The sequence below is a fragment of the Mirounga leonina genome, unplaced genomic scaffold, assembly GCF_011800145.1.
Source record: "Mirounga leonina isolate KUSES-001 unplaced genomic scaffold, KU_Mleo_1.0 Mir_125, whole genome shotgun sequence".
NCBI lineage: Eukaryota > Metazoa > Chordata > Mammalia > Carnivora > Phocidae > Mirounga > Mirounga leonina.
In genome coordinates, this window is record NW_023270305.1 from 57,214,403 (window position 1) to 57,229,618 (window position 15,216).

Genomic DNA, 15,216 nt, shown 5'->3' on the forward strand with positions numbered 1-15,216 from the left:
TAGACTAATAAGCTAGTCTAAAAATGGAATTTCTAAATCTGGTAATAGTTTTATTAGTTTAAATATGTTAATTTAGCTAATTCATCATTTAGAGCCTGTTTAATGTCCTTTGAGAAAAAGGTGACCTATTTTTGGTAGGTAGAAAACTAATAAAGAAGAAATGCACTGACCATAGGTCACCCTCACTCCTCGTAACAAAAATGTCATAATTGCATGAATGAAAATTGGCCCAGTTCTCTTGAAGGAGAATTGGCTTTGACAGTCAGAATGACCTGTGTTTGAAACCCAGCAGCTATCACACAGTTAACTGTGTAACCTTGGACAAATTAATTAAGGTCCCATAAGTTTATTCTACTGTGTGATATTTGATGTCCGGGACTTTTTGACATGGGATCTTCTGATGTGGGAATATTTTGATAAAATATAAACTATTAAGCTTTTAGTAGTTTTGTGTACAATTAATGTGTGAAACACATTTCCAGCTTCTTTTGGAATACTGGTCAGTAATGGAAATAGAATAAGGTACTATATGGTAGATAAAACACATGAGTTGTACATTATCTACATATTAGTAGATTAGTTAGGGATTGTGTTGCTAAAGTAACAAGGGAGTCCAGGACAGTTATAGTGGCTCCATGATATCTTTTTTTTTTTTTTTGGTAAAGATATTATTAATTAGTACACAGGAGCGTGCATGGGTCAGTGGGGGGAGGGGCAGAGGAAATCTCAAGCAGACTCCAGGTTGAGTATGGAGCCCGTCCCAGGGCTCGATCTCATGACCATGAGATCATGACTTGAGCTAAAATCATGAGTTGGGCGCTTAACCAAATGAGCCATCTAGGCGCCCCTGGCTCCATGCCAGTTTTCTGCTCTGCTATCCTCAAGGTGTGGCCTTCATCTTTATGCTTATGAACTTGCTTTTGGAGCTCTGGCCAACTTATCTGATTTATAGGCAAGAGGAAGAAAAAAGAGGGGAATAACAAAAAGGTGTATGCCAGCTGAGTGAGTCACCCTCCCTTTCAAGGAGCTTTCTTAAGAGCCCCCACATAGCAATTTTCACTTTCACTTATATCACACCAGGCAGAACACATGATTGCATTCTTGAATACAGGGGAAGCAAGGAAATGGATTGTTGGATTCTAGCTCCTGAAGGTGAGATTCTTACTGTGGGAAACTATCACAATGTAGAGAGAACATTCCAAAAATTTGGGGAAGCCATGAATAACAGATGACCCCTACATATTTGAGCATCCCAGAGCAGAGTATTGGTTTACTGTCTCAAGTTTACTTGGTCTGCATCTGAAATTTTTTTTGCTTGAAGTTACAGTGTTCATTACTTTCACTTAGTAAATTGATTTGGCTACTTTATAGAGTTTTTGTGAAGATTAGAGTCAGGGTTTGTAAAATGCCAAGCATAATACCTAGTATCTAGTAGGCATACTGTTAATACCTGCTGTTATCATTAAGACAAAGAAATAAACTTGCTTCTGAATGGCCATAAGTATATAGCCTCTACCTGCCTTAGACTTTGAAACCCCTCTAATTTTATGGAGATCTTGGAGGAATGAACTGAGGATCTTTGTTGCATCTGTGGCATGCTGTAAAAACCCCATAGGCAACTTCTAGCTTGCTCTTCTTACTTCTTGCTCTCTAGTTGGACAAATTAGACTCTAGAAACTGCATAAAGAAAGCATCAGAAGGTTGTTCTGAGTAACTAGGAGACTGAGAATGATTCAGAAGCAACCTGTAAGGAGACTGGTTTCAGAAATTACCAGCCTCCATTTTAGGTCTTTTGCATCACTGTTTCCATGAAGATATTCAGCTACTTCTCTGCTTTCATAATAGTGCACCAAATATACATTTGACTTCATGTCCCTTGTCAAAGTTAATATTGGGCCCAAGTCCCATCATGGAACTTCTGGGATACAAAAATACAAAAAAGTAATTGCTGCCATTCCATTATTAAAATATTTAGTAATCCAAATCTTTAAAGTATGACCTTAAAGGGCAAGAATAATTTCTTTGTGCTGTTGGCTGCTAGATGACTTCGGCAGCCATCGTTCTGCACATTCTGCTTGTTTTCAACTGGTACATTTAATATCACTCATCTTTCTATGTATGCTAGGATAGAATTTAGGAAAAAGTATATCAGTAACAATTTTTAAGAAGAAATTTTTATCTAGAATTCATAGTTTTCAGCTAATCTCAAAAATCTTTAATCTTCGGGCACCTGGGTGGCTCAGTTGGTTAAGTGATTGCCTTTGGCTCAGGTCATGATCCCAGAGTCCCAGGATCGAGTCCCACATCGGGCTCCCTGCTCAGCAGGGAGCCTCCTTCTCCCCCTGACTTTCTCCCCTCTCATGCTGTTTCTCACACACACTCTCTCTCTCTCAGTAAGTAAATAAAACCTTTAAAAAAAAATCTTTAACCTTCAACTACTGAAAGTTTAACAGAAATCATTTAGACCACCTTTTTCTGTGTAAATTTTTAGTCTACATGGCAGTGCTGTCCAGTGGAACTCTGCAATTAAGTAAATGTTTTATATCTGAATATGTGGCTACTGTGTACTTGAAATATGGCTAGAGTAGCTAAGGAACTGAATTTCTAATTTTACACAATTATTTTATTTTATTATTATTATTATTTTTTAAGATTTTATTTATTTATTTGAGAGAGAGAGAATGAGAGACAGAGAGCATGAGAGGGAGGAGGGTCAGAGGGAGAAGCAGACTCCCTGCCGAGCAGGAAGCCCGATGCGGGACTTGATCCCGGGACTCCAGGATCATGACCTGAGCCGAAGGCAGTCGCTTAACCAACTGAGCCACCCAGGCGCCCTAATTTTACACAATTTTAATTAAATGCAAATAACCACATGGAGCTAGTAATTGCCAAATTGGACAGCACAAGTCTATAGACACAAAACCATAAGGAATTTTCTTATATTTTTAAAAATGAATTGAAGTTTAATGAAAACAAAGTCTGAGGAATATTAATTTTCCTTACCATATTATTCCTTTCATATTCTCTTTTAAATCAACTTATTGAGGTATAATTTACATGTCAAATGCATTTTTAAAAATCTCCAGTTTAATTCTGCAAAAAGTGAGAGAGGATGTCATGGGAATACTGATGAGAATAATAATATAAGTACAATCTCAGTATCGTGTCAGAAAAGCTGCTTTATGCCTCAAGTGAAGTATTGAAACCTTACTTTGCCTTACCCTCCCCCATTTGTAATATAATCATTTTAATATTCCTCTGCATTTAGAACCACAACAGGCCATGTTATAATTTTTGCTTTTGCTTCAACCATCGAACGTAATTTAAAAAACTCAAGAGAAGAAAGTATATTGTATTTACCCACATTTTTGCTTAACAGTACTTTTCCTTCCTGATATTCCGTGGTTTCTTTTTTTATTGTTTCTGTTTAGAGAACTTCCTTTAGCCATTCTTTTAGGGTAGGTCTGCCGGTGACAAATTTTCTTAATTCTCCATCTAAGAGTCTCAATTCATTCCTAAATATGCATTCCTTCTTTCCTTTATTCCCTAAATATTTTCACTGGGTATAGGATTTTGGGTTGACAGTTTTTTTCTTTCAGCACCTAAAAAATATTATGCCACTCCCTTCCGACCTGCATGATTTCTAATGATAAATCTGTTACTTTAATTGCTTTTCCCATATGGATGAGGTTGTGTTTTTCTCTGGCTGGTTTCAAGATTTTTTTTGTCTTTGGTTTTCAGAAGTTTAATTAGGATATGTATTTCTTTGGGTTACCCTATACAGGGTTTACTCAGCTTCTTGAATCTGTATGTTTAGGTCTCTGCCAAATTTGGGGAGTTTTCAGCTATTATTTTTCTAGTACTTTCCAGCCTGCCATCTTTATCCTCTCTTTCTGGAACTCAGATGACACAAATGTTAGATCTTTTGTTTTAGTTTCACAGGTCGGCTTCAATTGGCTGTTGGAATTCCAACATACAATACAAAGCACATAAGGAGATTTTTTTCATTCTAGATTATACCTAGAAGCTTTACAAGTGATGATTTAGATAATAATAAATCTTAATGACAACATGATGTGGTTAATATTAAATATGATAGTTACCTATGCATTACATGATCTTTGGCTGTACAAATTGAGAAGGGCCAGAAATGACATGAGTAGGCAGGAATCTAGCAGCCTGGCAGAAACCAAAGCCAAACCTGAATAGCAGATTTTACTGGATACCATGCTAGAAGTGCTACTTGGAGCTTCCCTGCTTTACGCAGGAGTTTTACTATCACAAAACCATAAAAGATTTTGCAAAAGATTTCCCCCCACCTGTGCAAGCATTAGACAATGTGACAATGACAGAATTAAGTAGGAGGTCACATCAAATAATTGTTAAACAGAAAACATTTATTGGATTCCTATTATGCTGATATTTTAAAATTTCATTTTAAATACATATTAAAAATAAGTGCAGCTGTATGCTTTAAAGGTGGAATTTTATGGTATTTGAATTATATCTCAAAACTGTTATTTAATAAGTATGCATAGTTTATTTTGTTTCATTTTTTAATGAGAAATCCCTTATTAAATTCAAGAAAATTGTAAACCTAATTTCAAATATGAAGGTTTCTTTATTCTTTACTGCTGTTTACATTTTGGAAGTATGTTGATTCTAAGGAAAGAAATTAAAAAGGTAGATTTACCATTAATAAGCAAAACTGATCTGCAGTATTTATGTCGTGTCAAGGTGCTTAAAAATGCTATACTGGTAAAAGATTCAATGACAATCTTTTTTTTTTCCCCTCTTTAGTGATGATGGAAGCCTCTGCAGAGAACATTTTACAACAGGACTTTTGCCATGCTATTAAAGTGGGGGTAAAATATACCCAACAAATAATTCAGGGCATCCAGCAGTTGGTAAAAGAAATTGGTATTACCAAGAGGACACCTCAGAAGTTATTTACCCCTTCACCAGAGATTGTGGAACACACTCATAAGTAAGAATATCTGTACAAAAGAAAATTTGAAGTTGTTACCAGATTTAATTTCCTCTCAGAAAAAAACTTCCCATGGAAACATAGTCCATGCATTACTTCCTATATAGCACTCTTCTATTTTAAAAGTGAGGGACATAAATACCAATCTAATGCTTTAAAAAGGATAAACCCAGTTCCCACTTCAAGGGCCTAAGTTTGAATCTCAAATGAAAGGGGGAGGGACTTTATTGGTTAAGATTCAGATAATCCGCATCTCTCTCTGTGTCAAGGAAAAAGAACAAATCATAAGATATTTGAATATCTAAGGAAACTGTTGAGGTTCTTGCAAAGAAATCAAGTATAACCACCTCTACATGCCCAGTGCTTAAAATAGTGCCAGCACATAAGCATGCACTAAGTATGAATGAAATTACCAGAAAAGTATTTCATTTTATTTCAAATAAATTGAAAAAGTTAATATTTCCCTTAGTATCAGTCTTACAGCCATCAGTCAGAGACTAAAGAGATGTAAACTGTCCCCAACAAAACAGTTGCCTGCAATAACCGCCAAAGTGGATAGAATAGAAAAAAGCAAGAAGTTAAAAAAGAGTGGGGAGAGAAAGTTTGTGTGTAAGAAAAATCTAAGGTGAAATAAATTGAACAATTAAGAAGAGAGGGCAGGGCATGATGTCCATCGACAGATGAATGGATAAAGAAGATGTGGTATATATATATACACACACACACACACACACACACACACACACACAATGGAATATTACGCAGCCATCAAAAGGAATGAGATCTTGCCATTTGCAACAACGTGGATGGAACTGGAGGGTATTATGCTGAGCGAAATAAGTCAGACAGAGAAAGACATGTATCATATGACCTCACTGATATGAGGAATTCTTAATCTCAGGAAACAAACTGAGGGTTGCTGGAGTGGGGGGTGGGGGGGGAGGGATGGGGTGACTGGGTGATAGACACTGGGGAGGGTATGTGCTCTGGTAAGTGCTGTGAATTGTGCAAGACTGTTGAGTCCCAGATCTGTACCTCTGAAACAAATAATGCAATATATGTTAAGAGGAAAAAAAAAAGAAGGTAGCCCTGCATCTGGCTCCCTGCTCGCCGGGAAGCCTGCTTCTCCCTCTCCCACTCCCCCTGCTTCTGTTCCTGCTGTCCCTATGTCTCTCTCTGTCAAATAAATAAAATCTTAAAAAAAAAAAGAGAGGGCATAGTACCATGTGTGAGTGATTTCCCTGACAGATGGAGAGAAAGAGATTTGGTATACTGTATTATAAATAGTAAACAGATTAGCTGTGTTAAAGAACAATAAATACATTTTTAAAATTCTTTATGAAATGCTTATTATTAAATATTTTAGCTTACTATTAAATATTGCAATTTTGTTTATAATAGTTATACTATTAACAAGATTATTATGCTGACATTTATTTTGTGCTTAAAATAGACTCGCCATGGGAAGACTCTATGCAGTTTTTACTGATTATGAACATGATAAAGTAGGTATACCTGAATTTTGTCTTATATAATTGTTCTGGGAATTCTTTTTTGTCATAATTCACATAATCTTATGAATTTTTATTAAAAATCTAAACAGAAAGCTAAAGAGAAGCCTAGTTATTTGCTTCTCCATTCTCCTTTTGTTGATTAATGCAAGTTTTAGGGTAGTGTGTAAATATATTTGAATGAATTAAACAGGTAATATTTCTTATAAATCAGTATCTAGCTCTAATCTTTTAAAGAATACTACCAGTAGAGAAATCTGAGTACTATTACAATGTGTTATTTGTATAATAATGTAAAAATAGAAATGTTAAATATGGCCATGTATACTGAACCTCACCTCACCTCTCTTAGATTTCCAGAGATGAAGCTGTTAACAAGATAAGATTAGATACAGAGGAACAACTAAAAGGTAAACTTTGCTCTATTAATTTAACTAAATATTTAAAGGGAAAAATGGATTTCTTAAAATTTCAGTTGTAAGACCTCAGAGAATCAGTTATTTTCCTTGTTCCTTAGTTTTATTTTTGGTAAACTCACAATAATGATGCATCCCAAGGTTACTGTTAAATTAACTTCTGTGAGGGACGCCTGGGTGGCTCAGTCAGTTAAGCGTCTGCCTTCGGCTCAGGTCATGATCTCAGGGTCCTGGGATCGAGCCCTGAATCAGGCTCCCTGCTCAGCGGGGAGCCTGCTTCTCCCTCTCCCTCTGCCTGCTGCTCCCCCTGCTTGTGCTCTCTCTCTCTCTCTGTCAAATAAATAAAATCTTTAAAAAAAAAAATTAACTTCTGTGAGGGGCACCTGTGTGGCTCAGTTGGTTAAGTATCTGACTTTTGATTTTAGCTCAAGTCATATCTCAGAATCATGAGGTAAAGCCCCACATGGGGCTCAGTGCCAAGTCCGCTTGAGATTCTCTCCCTCTGCCCCCCACCCCCTGCTCATACACATGCATGTTTGCTCTCTCTCTCTCTCTCTCTCTCACAAATAAATAAATGAATAAAATCTTTAACTTCTGTGAATTTAGTCAGCACTGCACTTGAAATGTTGAATGTGAAATATTCCCAATCTTTTCTGGATCAAGTTCTTACACTCTATGATGGAAAACTTTGTATCATGTCATTTGAAAATCTGAAAAATAACTCTTTAAAATTCTTGAGTTCTTAATCTGTGAAACTGTAATACTGATAATATCTGGTTTATGGTGATTAAATAGGTAAGTCATCTGAATTTGTGCCTGCTACATACCAAGTATTCAAAAAATGTTAACTGATGCTGTTATTAATATGTGGAATTGTAAAATTCAGATTTTAGAGAATTTAGCTCTCTAGAAATTATATTTAATAAAACAAATGCTTAAGAGAACATTGCTTAAGACTTGGCATGAATCAGTTGATAAAGTAGCTTAACATTTAAAAACATAAGCCTAGGCAGGCAGACAGACCTGTATTCAGTTCACAGCTGTATCTGTCAACTGCCTGTGTGATCTCAGGCAATTTACTTTGTAAGGCTGTATTTTCTTCTTTAGAATGGTGATAAGAATAGAATATACCTCATAAGTTGTTACAAAGATTAAAGGCATTTAAAAAAACATGTATAGTACATGGGTCCTGAAAGAATTTGATAAATGTTAACTAAAAAGGCAGCCAGTAGGGATTTGTAACGTATAAAGCAAATTATTTCTCTATTTGCAGACTAAGAAAAAAGTTCCTAAGGTAAAACATTGAAGGTGATTACTCTTAATCAGAAAAGTGTCACTCAGACCTTTTTATAAAATGGCTGGATTTGTTAGTAACATAATACAATAGAAAGCTAATTACAAAGCACTGTTGTTCTGGTAAAAAGCAAATTAAGTTCTCAATAACAATATGTTTGAGGTATAATACTTGTGTCTCTCCTACTTGAGAATATTTAATTTATCTACTTTGTTTGCTTGAGGACTAAATAGTTCAGTATCAACTCCCTTGGTTTACTCCCATAGTTAACTGATTTGATACAATGAATTGAAGAGAAATCTTATCTTCCAAAAAGAGAAAACTTTTGTTTTGGTTTGTCTTTCTTTCTATAGAAAAATTTCCAGAGGCTGATACATATGAAATAATAGAATCCTTCAATGTTGTTGCAAAGGAAGTTTTTAGAAGTATTATTTTGAATGAATACAAAAGGTAAATATACCCTTTTTTGATGGAATTGAAGTATGTGCCTCTGTAAGTTGCGTTGAAAGTGGCAACTTGCACAAAGCAAGGAACTGGTTTTTTCAAGTGAACATTAAAGAATTATGATATTTCATAAATGGGTTTTGAAGAGTGTGTGGATGTGTCTGTTTCTCTATGGGACTTATGTGTGGAGCAGTGCTTCACAACCCTGAATACACGTCAGAATTGCCTGTAGAACTTCTTTAACAGTACAAGTGTATGGGTCACAACCTGAGATTCTGATTCAGTGGGATTTAGGGTGGGGATCGGATACCTGTATTATTTTTAAAGTTCTTAAAGCTCCACAGGTGATACGATACACAATTGGGATTGAGAACTTCCTGGTAGGAATAAGAGATAATAGGTGATATTTCTGATTTTGAACACTGCTTTACATACTTCTTTATTACTATAGGTGCGATGGTCGAGATTTGACTTCACTTAGGAATATAAATTGTGAGGTAGATATGTTTAAAACTCTTCATGGATCAGCATTATTTCAGAGGGGACAAACACAGGTAATATATGTAAAACGCTATAATTATTTGCCGATTCTGGGTTGCTTAATTAGATCTAATAGAAGTATATTATGTAGAGACTATAGATTTTTATCATATGGAATTTGTTAATACCTGATTTTTTAAAAATATTTTTAACAGCTTTTTTGAGGTATAATTGCCATCCAAGAAACTGCACATATTTAAAGTGTATGTTTAATAGATTTTCACGTGTATACAACTGGGGTAATGAACATATCGATCACCCTCAAAAGTTTCCACCTGCCTCTCTATAATCCCTTCTTCCTGCTTCCCTCCCATTCCTTAGACAACTGTTGATCTGCTTTTGTCACTATAAATCGGTTTGCATTTTCTAGAATTACCTGGTATCTTTATCATACTTTTCTTTTAATCTTGATGCACAAAATTTAGTGTATGGCATATTGTCTATTTTTGGTCTATTCAGGGCCCTCATTTGTTTTCTCTATTTAGCCTATACCTCAGTCCTATTTTTTTCCCTTACATTAGCACCTGTTCTCTTGTATTTAACATATATGTGTATCCATTGTTTTGTGTATGGTATTTGCTTTATACCTCCTTCTTTTTCTTATATTAATCACTACTTTAATTTTGCCAATCAAATCGGGACCAAGTGGTATTCCTTGCTTTCATTTGTATTTCCCTGTGAGGCTGAGGATCTCTTTATATCATAGCCAGTCAACGTGGTCAGTGCATAAATCATACCCTGGGGGCCTGCACACCCTCCAGGGCTCTCTTGTCACATGGATAGTGTCCCTGAACTTGAGCAATATGGTGGCCCTGGTTCAGGTTTGTTCTTTTGTGAATTATCTGGTTGTATCCTTTTTTCTTCCTATTTTAAGTGTTTTTTTTTTATGTGTTTCAAACATTAATCCTTTTCAGTAACCAGAATTTGAGTATATTATCTCCCTCTTTATCATAAGCCTTTTAACTTTGCTTGTGGTAGCCTACTTTGTCTAGAGTGAACCTGAAATCTTTAGTTTTGATGTTGTTAATCCTTCCCTTTTTTATTTTGTGATTTGTGTTTTTAAAGTCTTATTTAAGAAATCTTTCCTTACCCCCAAAGTCACAAAATTAGGCATCTAGTTTTTCTATTAACTTTCTAGTTGTAGCTATTAGACCATTAATCTATCTTGGAGTTTACTCTTAGATATGGTGTGAGATGAAAACCTCCAGAGTGAGCCAATTTTACAACACATTTACTAATAATTCATTTTTTCCATTGACTTATAATGTCAATGTATCTGTATTCAAAGTTTATAAACACGTTTTTGAACTATATTCTCTTCCATCGTTCTGTGAATTTCCTGGGCCAGTGTAACACTGTTTTAGCTACTATGGTTTGCAGGTATGTTAATAGATGAGAAGCAAATCTTCCCTTTTTTATTCTCCCCTGCCCCTCAGAATTATCTTAGCTATTCTGGTACATTTGTTCCTTCATTTGAATTTTAGTATTATATTAAGTTCTGGGGGAAAAAAAAATCTTTGTTTAGATTGGTATTGCACTGAATTTATAAATTAACTTGAGAGAAATTTTATTTTTACAGTTTAAATCACAGTCTTTTCAATAAACAGTATCACTCTTGATGCAGGTTTTCTTTTATGCCTTTTAATAAATTTTTTAAAATAACTCCATTAAGATATCCTGCATACTTCTGTTAGCTATTCTGACAGTCTCAGCTTTTGAAGAGTGTTTAGTTCATTAATGTTCAATTTAATTATTGATGTGATTGAATTTAGCCTGTCATTATTTGTTTTTGTTTGCCCCCTCTGTTTATTTTTCTATTTTGCCTTCTTTTTAGATTAACTGAATATTTTTAAAATTCAATTTTAATATGTCTCTTTGTTTTTTAGCTATACCTTTGCATTATTTTTTTAGTGGTTACTATAGAGAATACAGTATATATCCTTAACTTTTTGTACTACTTCACACATTATGCTGTAGTTGTCTTATGAGTTACATCTACATATTATAAACTCCACAAGGCAGTGTTATAATTTGTATTTTAAATAATCATGTATTTTCAAAAGTTAAGAGGGAAAAGATAGTCTTTTTTATTGACCTATGTATTTCTTTCTTTCTTTTTTTTTTTTTTAAGATTTTATTTATTTATTTGAGAGAGAGAGAATGAGAGACAGCACAAGAGGGAAGAGGGTCAGAGGGAGAAGCAGACCCCTGCTGAGCAGGGAGCCCGATGTGGGACTCGATCCCGGGACTCCAGGATCATGACCTGAGCTGAAGGCAGTCGTTTAACCAACTGAGCCACCCAGGCGCCCTGTATTTATAATTTCTGATGCTTTGTATTTCTTTCTGAAGATCCAAGTTTCCATCTAGTATTGTTTCCTTCAATCTGATAAGACTTTTTTTACTATTGTCCTGTGGGCCTTCTGACAACAAATTCTTGTATTTTATTTATCTGAAGATGTCTTTATTTTGCCTTTATGTGCAAAGAATGTTTTTTGCAAGATTTAGATTCTGGGCTGATGCTTTTTTCTTTTAGCACTTAAAAGAATGTTCCACTCTTTTTTATTTTTTCTTTTTTTCCTTATAAAAAGGATGCATTCAAATCATTGCTCCCTGTTTTCTATTTATTGTCTTCATCTGGGTGCTTTCCAGATTTTCTTTCTGTTTGGGTTTTCAACAATATAACTATGAAAAGTGTACTTTTCTTTATATTTATCATACTAAGAGTTTCCTAAGCTTGAACCTGTAAATTTGTGTCTTTCAACAAACTTTAGGGATTTCAGCTATAATTTCTTCAAATATTTTTTCTACCTTATTCTCTTATCTCTCCTTATGAGATTGTAAGTATATATGTTAATGCTTTGGAAATTGTCCCACAGGTCCCTGAAGATATGTTTTCCCTACCCCACCCCACACCCCTTCTTTGTTCGTTAGATTTGGCAATTTCTGTTAATCCATCTCCATGTTCACTGACTCTTGTCATCTCCTTTCCATCATAAGATAATGTATCTTTAAGTTTTAGAATTTCCATTTGTTTTTCTTTATATCTTTCAGCATAATTATAAGAGCTATTGAAAATCCTTGTCTGTTAATCCAACATCTGAATTAGCTCGGGGCAATCTACTCATTATTTTTTTTCTTGAGAATGGGTACCATTTCCTATTTTTCTGTAGGGTGTATCTTGGATGTTGTGAATGATGCATTGTTGAGTTTGGATTACATTATGTTCCTCCAAAGAAGATTGGATTTTTTTTAAGTAGGCCGTTTTATTGGCTGGACCTTTACTTATTTATTTTTTTTAATTTTATTTAAATTCAATTAATTAGCATATAGTATATTATTAGTTTCAGAGGTAGAGTTCAGTGATACATAGTTGCATATAACACCCAATGCTCATTACATCACGTGCCCTCCTTGATGCCCATCACCCAGTTACACCTCCCCCCTACCCACTCCCCCCATCCAGCAACCCTCAGTTTGTTTCCTATAGTTAAGAGTCTCTTACGGTTTGTCTCCCTCTCTGATCCCATCTTATTTTATTTTTCCCTCCCTGGCTGGACCTTTATTGGGGCTTCCTTTATAGCCAGGTTTTACAAACATACTTTCCTCTTCCTGTCCTCCCTCAGTACTTCTAATACAGTGCTTTACATATGTAGTCTATGATGTTAGACCTTTGGATTATTGAGATTTGCACATAACTCTCATTTATAGAATGAATAAATGTTTACTGTATTAAGTAGCATGGCAAGGTTTGTATAGAATTTACTTATCCCATTTCTTTAATAGCTAACTGGGTTTTTGAAATAGTTTTAGTTTTCCTCTTCATTGTTAGTAAATTAAAGTCTGACAGGTTTTTTCTTATTATTGTAGGTGCTTTGTACTGTTACATTTGATTCATTAGAATCCAGTATGAAGTCAGATCGAATTATAACAGCCATAAAGTAAGTTATGTTTTTTGGTAAGTTTTAAAGTATGTTAGTATGTCCTAAAACATATGTTTGCTATGTTTTAAAGTAAGTTATGATATTCCAGTATATAATTGAAGCTCATACAGTATATTATTGTTTATTACTACTTTTTTAAACCAATTATCTCTGTACTTTATTTTTCTGTTTACGTAATAGTGATTTTTAAGGTGTTTTTAACGTGGGTACATTCAGTTTAGTCTCTGTCTCTAGAACCATTCCTCAGGACAGATATGGGTAGCTTTTTCTATTATAAACGAGAGCAAATACATAAGAGTCTCAGTTGCTAAAAAGAATCTGGAGGCTGTTAATAAGTAAAAAAAAGCCTTACTTAAACCCAAGTCACATTGAAATTTATGTTCAGAAATACTTGGCTCTCCTCCTCTGTTCCTAAAGAGTCAGCAGTAAAATCTTGTTCATCGATTTCAGGTGATGAGAATCTATGTTACAGTTCTCACCAGCACTACTGCATCAGCCACAGTTCTTTTCTTTGCTCAGTGCCTACCAGGGTTGCTTCCCTTTCTCTTTCTCTTGGTAAGGGTCTCAGGAGACCATAAGACTCTGCCTCCCTCTTCCTACTGCTCAACTGATGAGGATAACCCCCAGTATCTTCAGGATAGCATCACTAATTGTTTTTCACACATCTGATAAAATTGACAATGCAGCTGTGTGTATAGGCGAGATTGTTATTGTAATAATCCTTTTGAGGGGAGCTCAAAATTCCCATCTGAGCCCAGACTTGGTTGCCCTGCCCTTCCTCACTTTGACTCCTTTCTCTTCTAAAAGGCAACACAGCTTCATAAGAGAGCACTGGCCTTGGCCAGGGTACCTCTTTATGTTCTAATCTTTGGTCTGTAACCTATGTAAATGAGAGGGCACATATCAGTCAGCCATGCTGGCCTTTGGTTTCATCTTGTAAAATGCAGGTACTGCACTAATGATCCATTTCCTCCTCTCTAGTCACCAAGATCTGTTATTCCTTTAGTCTTCTGTAGTCAGGTTTTTAGATTTCTCTTCCCAACACTGTGGTTTATGGTTATGCAGATTCAGCCCTACCTCAGGACTTTTTCAAGCCTCTGTACAGAAAGGTGCCTTTTGTAATTCCACCCACCCAACAGGGACACTATTTTTGCTAAGACCCTGTATATGCCAGTCTTTTCCTTAGTTAAAGATAAGTCTGGTTTCCTGCTTCCAGGAATTGTATTTCTTCTCATTCTTATTTTCCCCATTGTTCTAGATACAGTCATAACATTTCTCATTTCAAACCCTGAAAAAAATCTTTGCCTGTCTGATCTCCTGGTTGCTCTCCCCTATATCATTTCAGTTACTGATCTTCATTTCACATACTAATGGGAGAAAGATCATAATTCTGAGATTTAACTGATATGTTCATAACATTTAAGAGTCTCTCAGTAGTTACTAATGCTTAAAAATAACTGTCTACTGTCTTAGTATACAAATAGAATATTTAAGTATTTCGGGGCACCTGGGTGGCTGCCTTGCGCTCAGGTCGTGATCCCAGAGTCCTGGGATCGAGCCCCGCATTGGGCTCCCTGCTCGGCAGGGGGCCCGCTTCTCCCTCTCCCACTCTCCATGCTTGTGTTCCCTCTCTCACTGTGTCTCTCTCTGTCAAATAAATAAATAAAAGAATATTTAAGTATTTCTATTTGAAGCAAAATCGTTCTCCTAAATCTCTATAAAATTCATTCATAAAACCCCAGAAAAAAATACTGTCTCTGACATTCATCCTTCTAATTCTTCTGGTTTTCAATTTCAGACCAACTCTCTTTAATATGTAATTATTTTTTAAAATCCCCTTAAATCTTTTTTAGTTGCTTATTGAACTTATTTTTTTGTATCTATATGATGTTTTTAATATTATGCTTTTTGTTTATAGTGGAATAAAAGATAAAAATTTCATGCTGCATTATGAGGTAAGGTAAATTTTATCCCCAATATTTTATGAAAAATTTTCAGGATATAGCAAAGTTGAAAGAACTTTAGAGTGAATATCCATATGCCCACTGCCTGCCTAGGTTCTACTATTAACATTTTACTATGC

The 15,216-nt window shown here is 35.2% G+C and overlaps 1 protein-coding gene and 1 long non-coding RNA gene across 6 annotated transcripts in view; one reads left to right on the top strand and one right to left on the bottom strand.

Annotated features, from left to right (window-relative positions):
• LOC118008110 overlaps positions 1-15,216 on the bottom strand; it is a 98,920-nt gene that overhangs the window by 47,841 nt on the left and 35,863 nt on the right. The gene's annotated exons all lie outside the window — the stretch shown is intronic.
• PNPT1 (polyribonucleotide nucleotidyltransferase 1) overlaps positions 1-15,216 on the top strand; it is a 45,182-nt gene that overhangs the window by 12,265 nt on the left and 17,701 nt on the right. For 3 of the 4 annotated variants that reach the window (XM_035001517.1, XM_035001518.1, XM_035001520.1), the window contains 7 exons: positions 4,801-4,987; positions 6,441-6,492; positions 6,851-6,908; positions 8,562-8,658; positions 9,104-9,206; positions 13,060-13,130; positions 15,052-15,088. In XM_035001517.1, coding sequence (XP_034857408.1) covers positions 4,801-4,987; positions 6,441-6,492; positions 6,851-6,908; positions 8,562-8,658; positions 9,104-9,206; positions 13,060-13,130; positions 15,052-15,088 — 605 coding nt within the window. The remainder of the gene's footprint in view (positions 1-4,800; positions 4,988-6,440; positions 6,493-6,850; positions 6,909-8,561; positions 8,659-9,103; positions 9,207-13,059; positions 13,131-15,051; positions 15,089-15,216) is intronic. The other variant, XM_035001519.1, reaches the window with a different exon arrangement.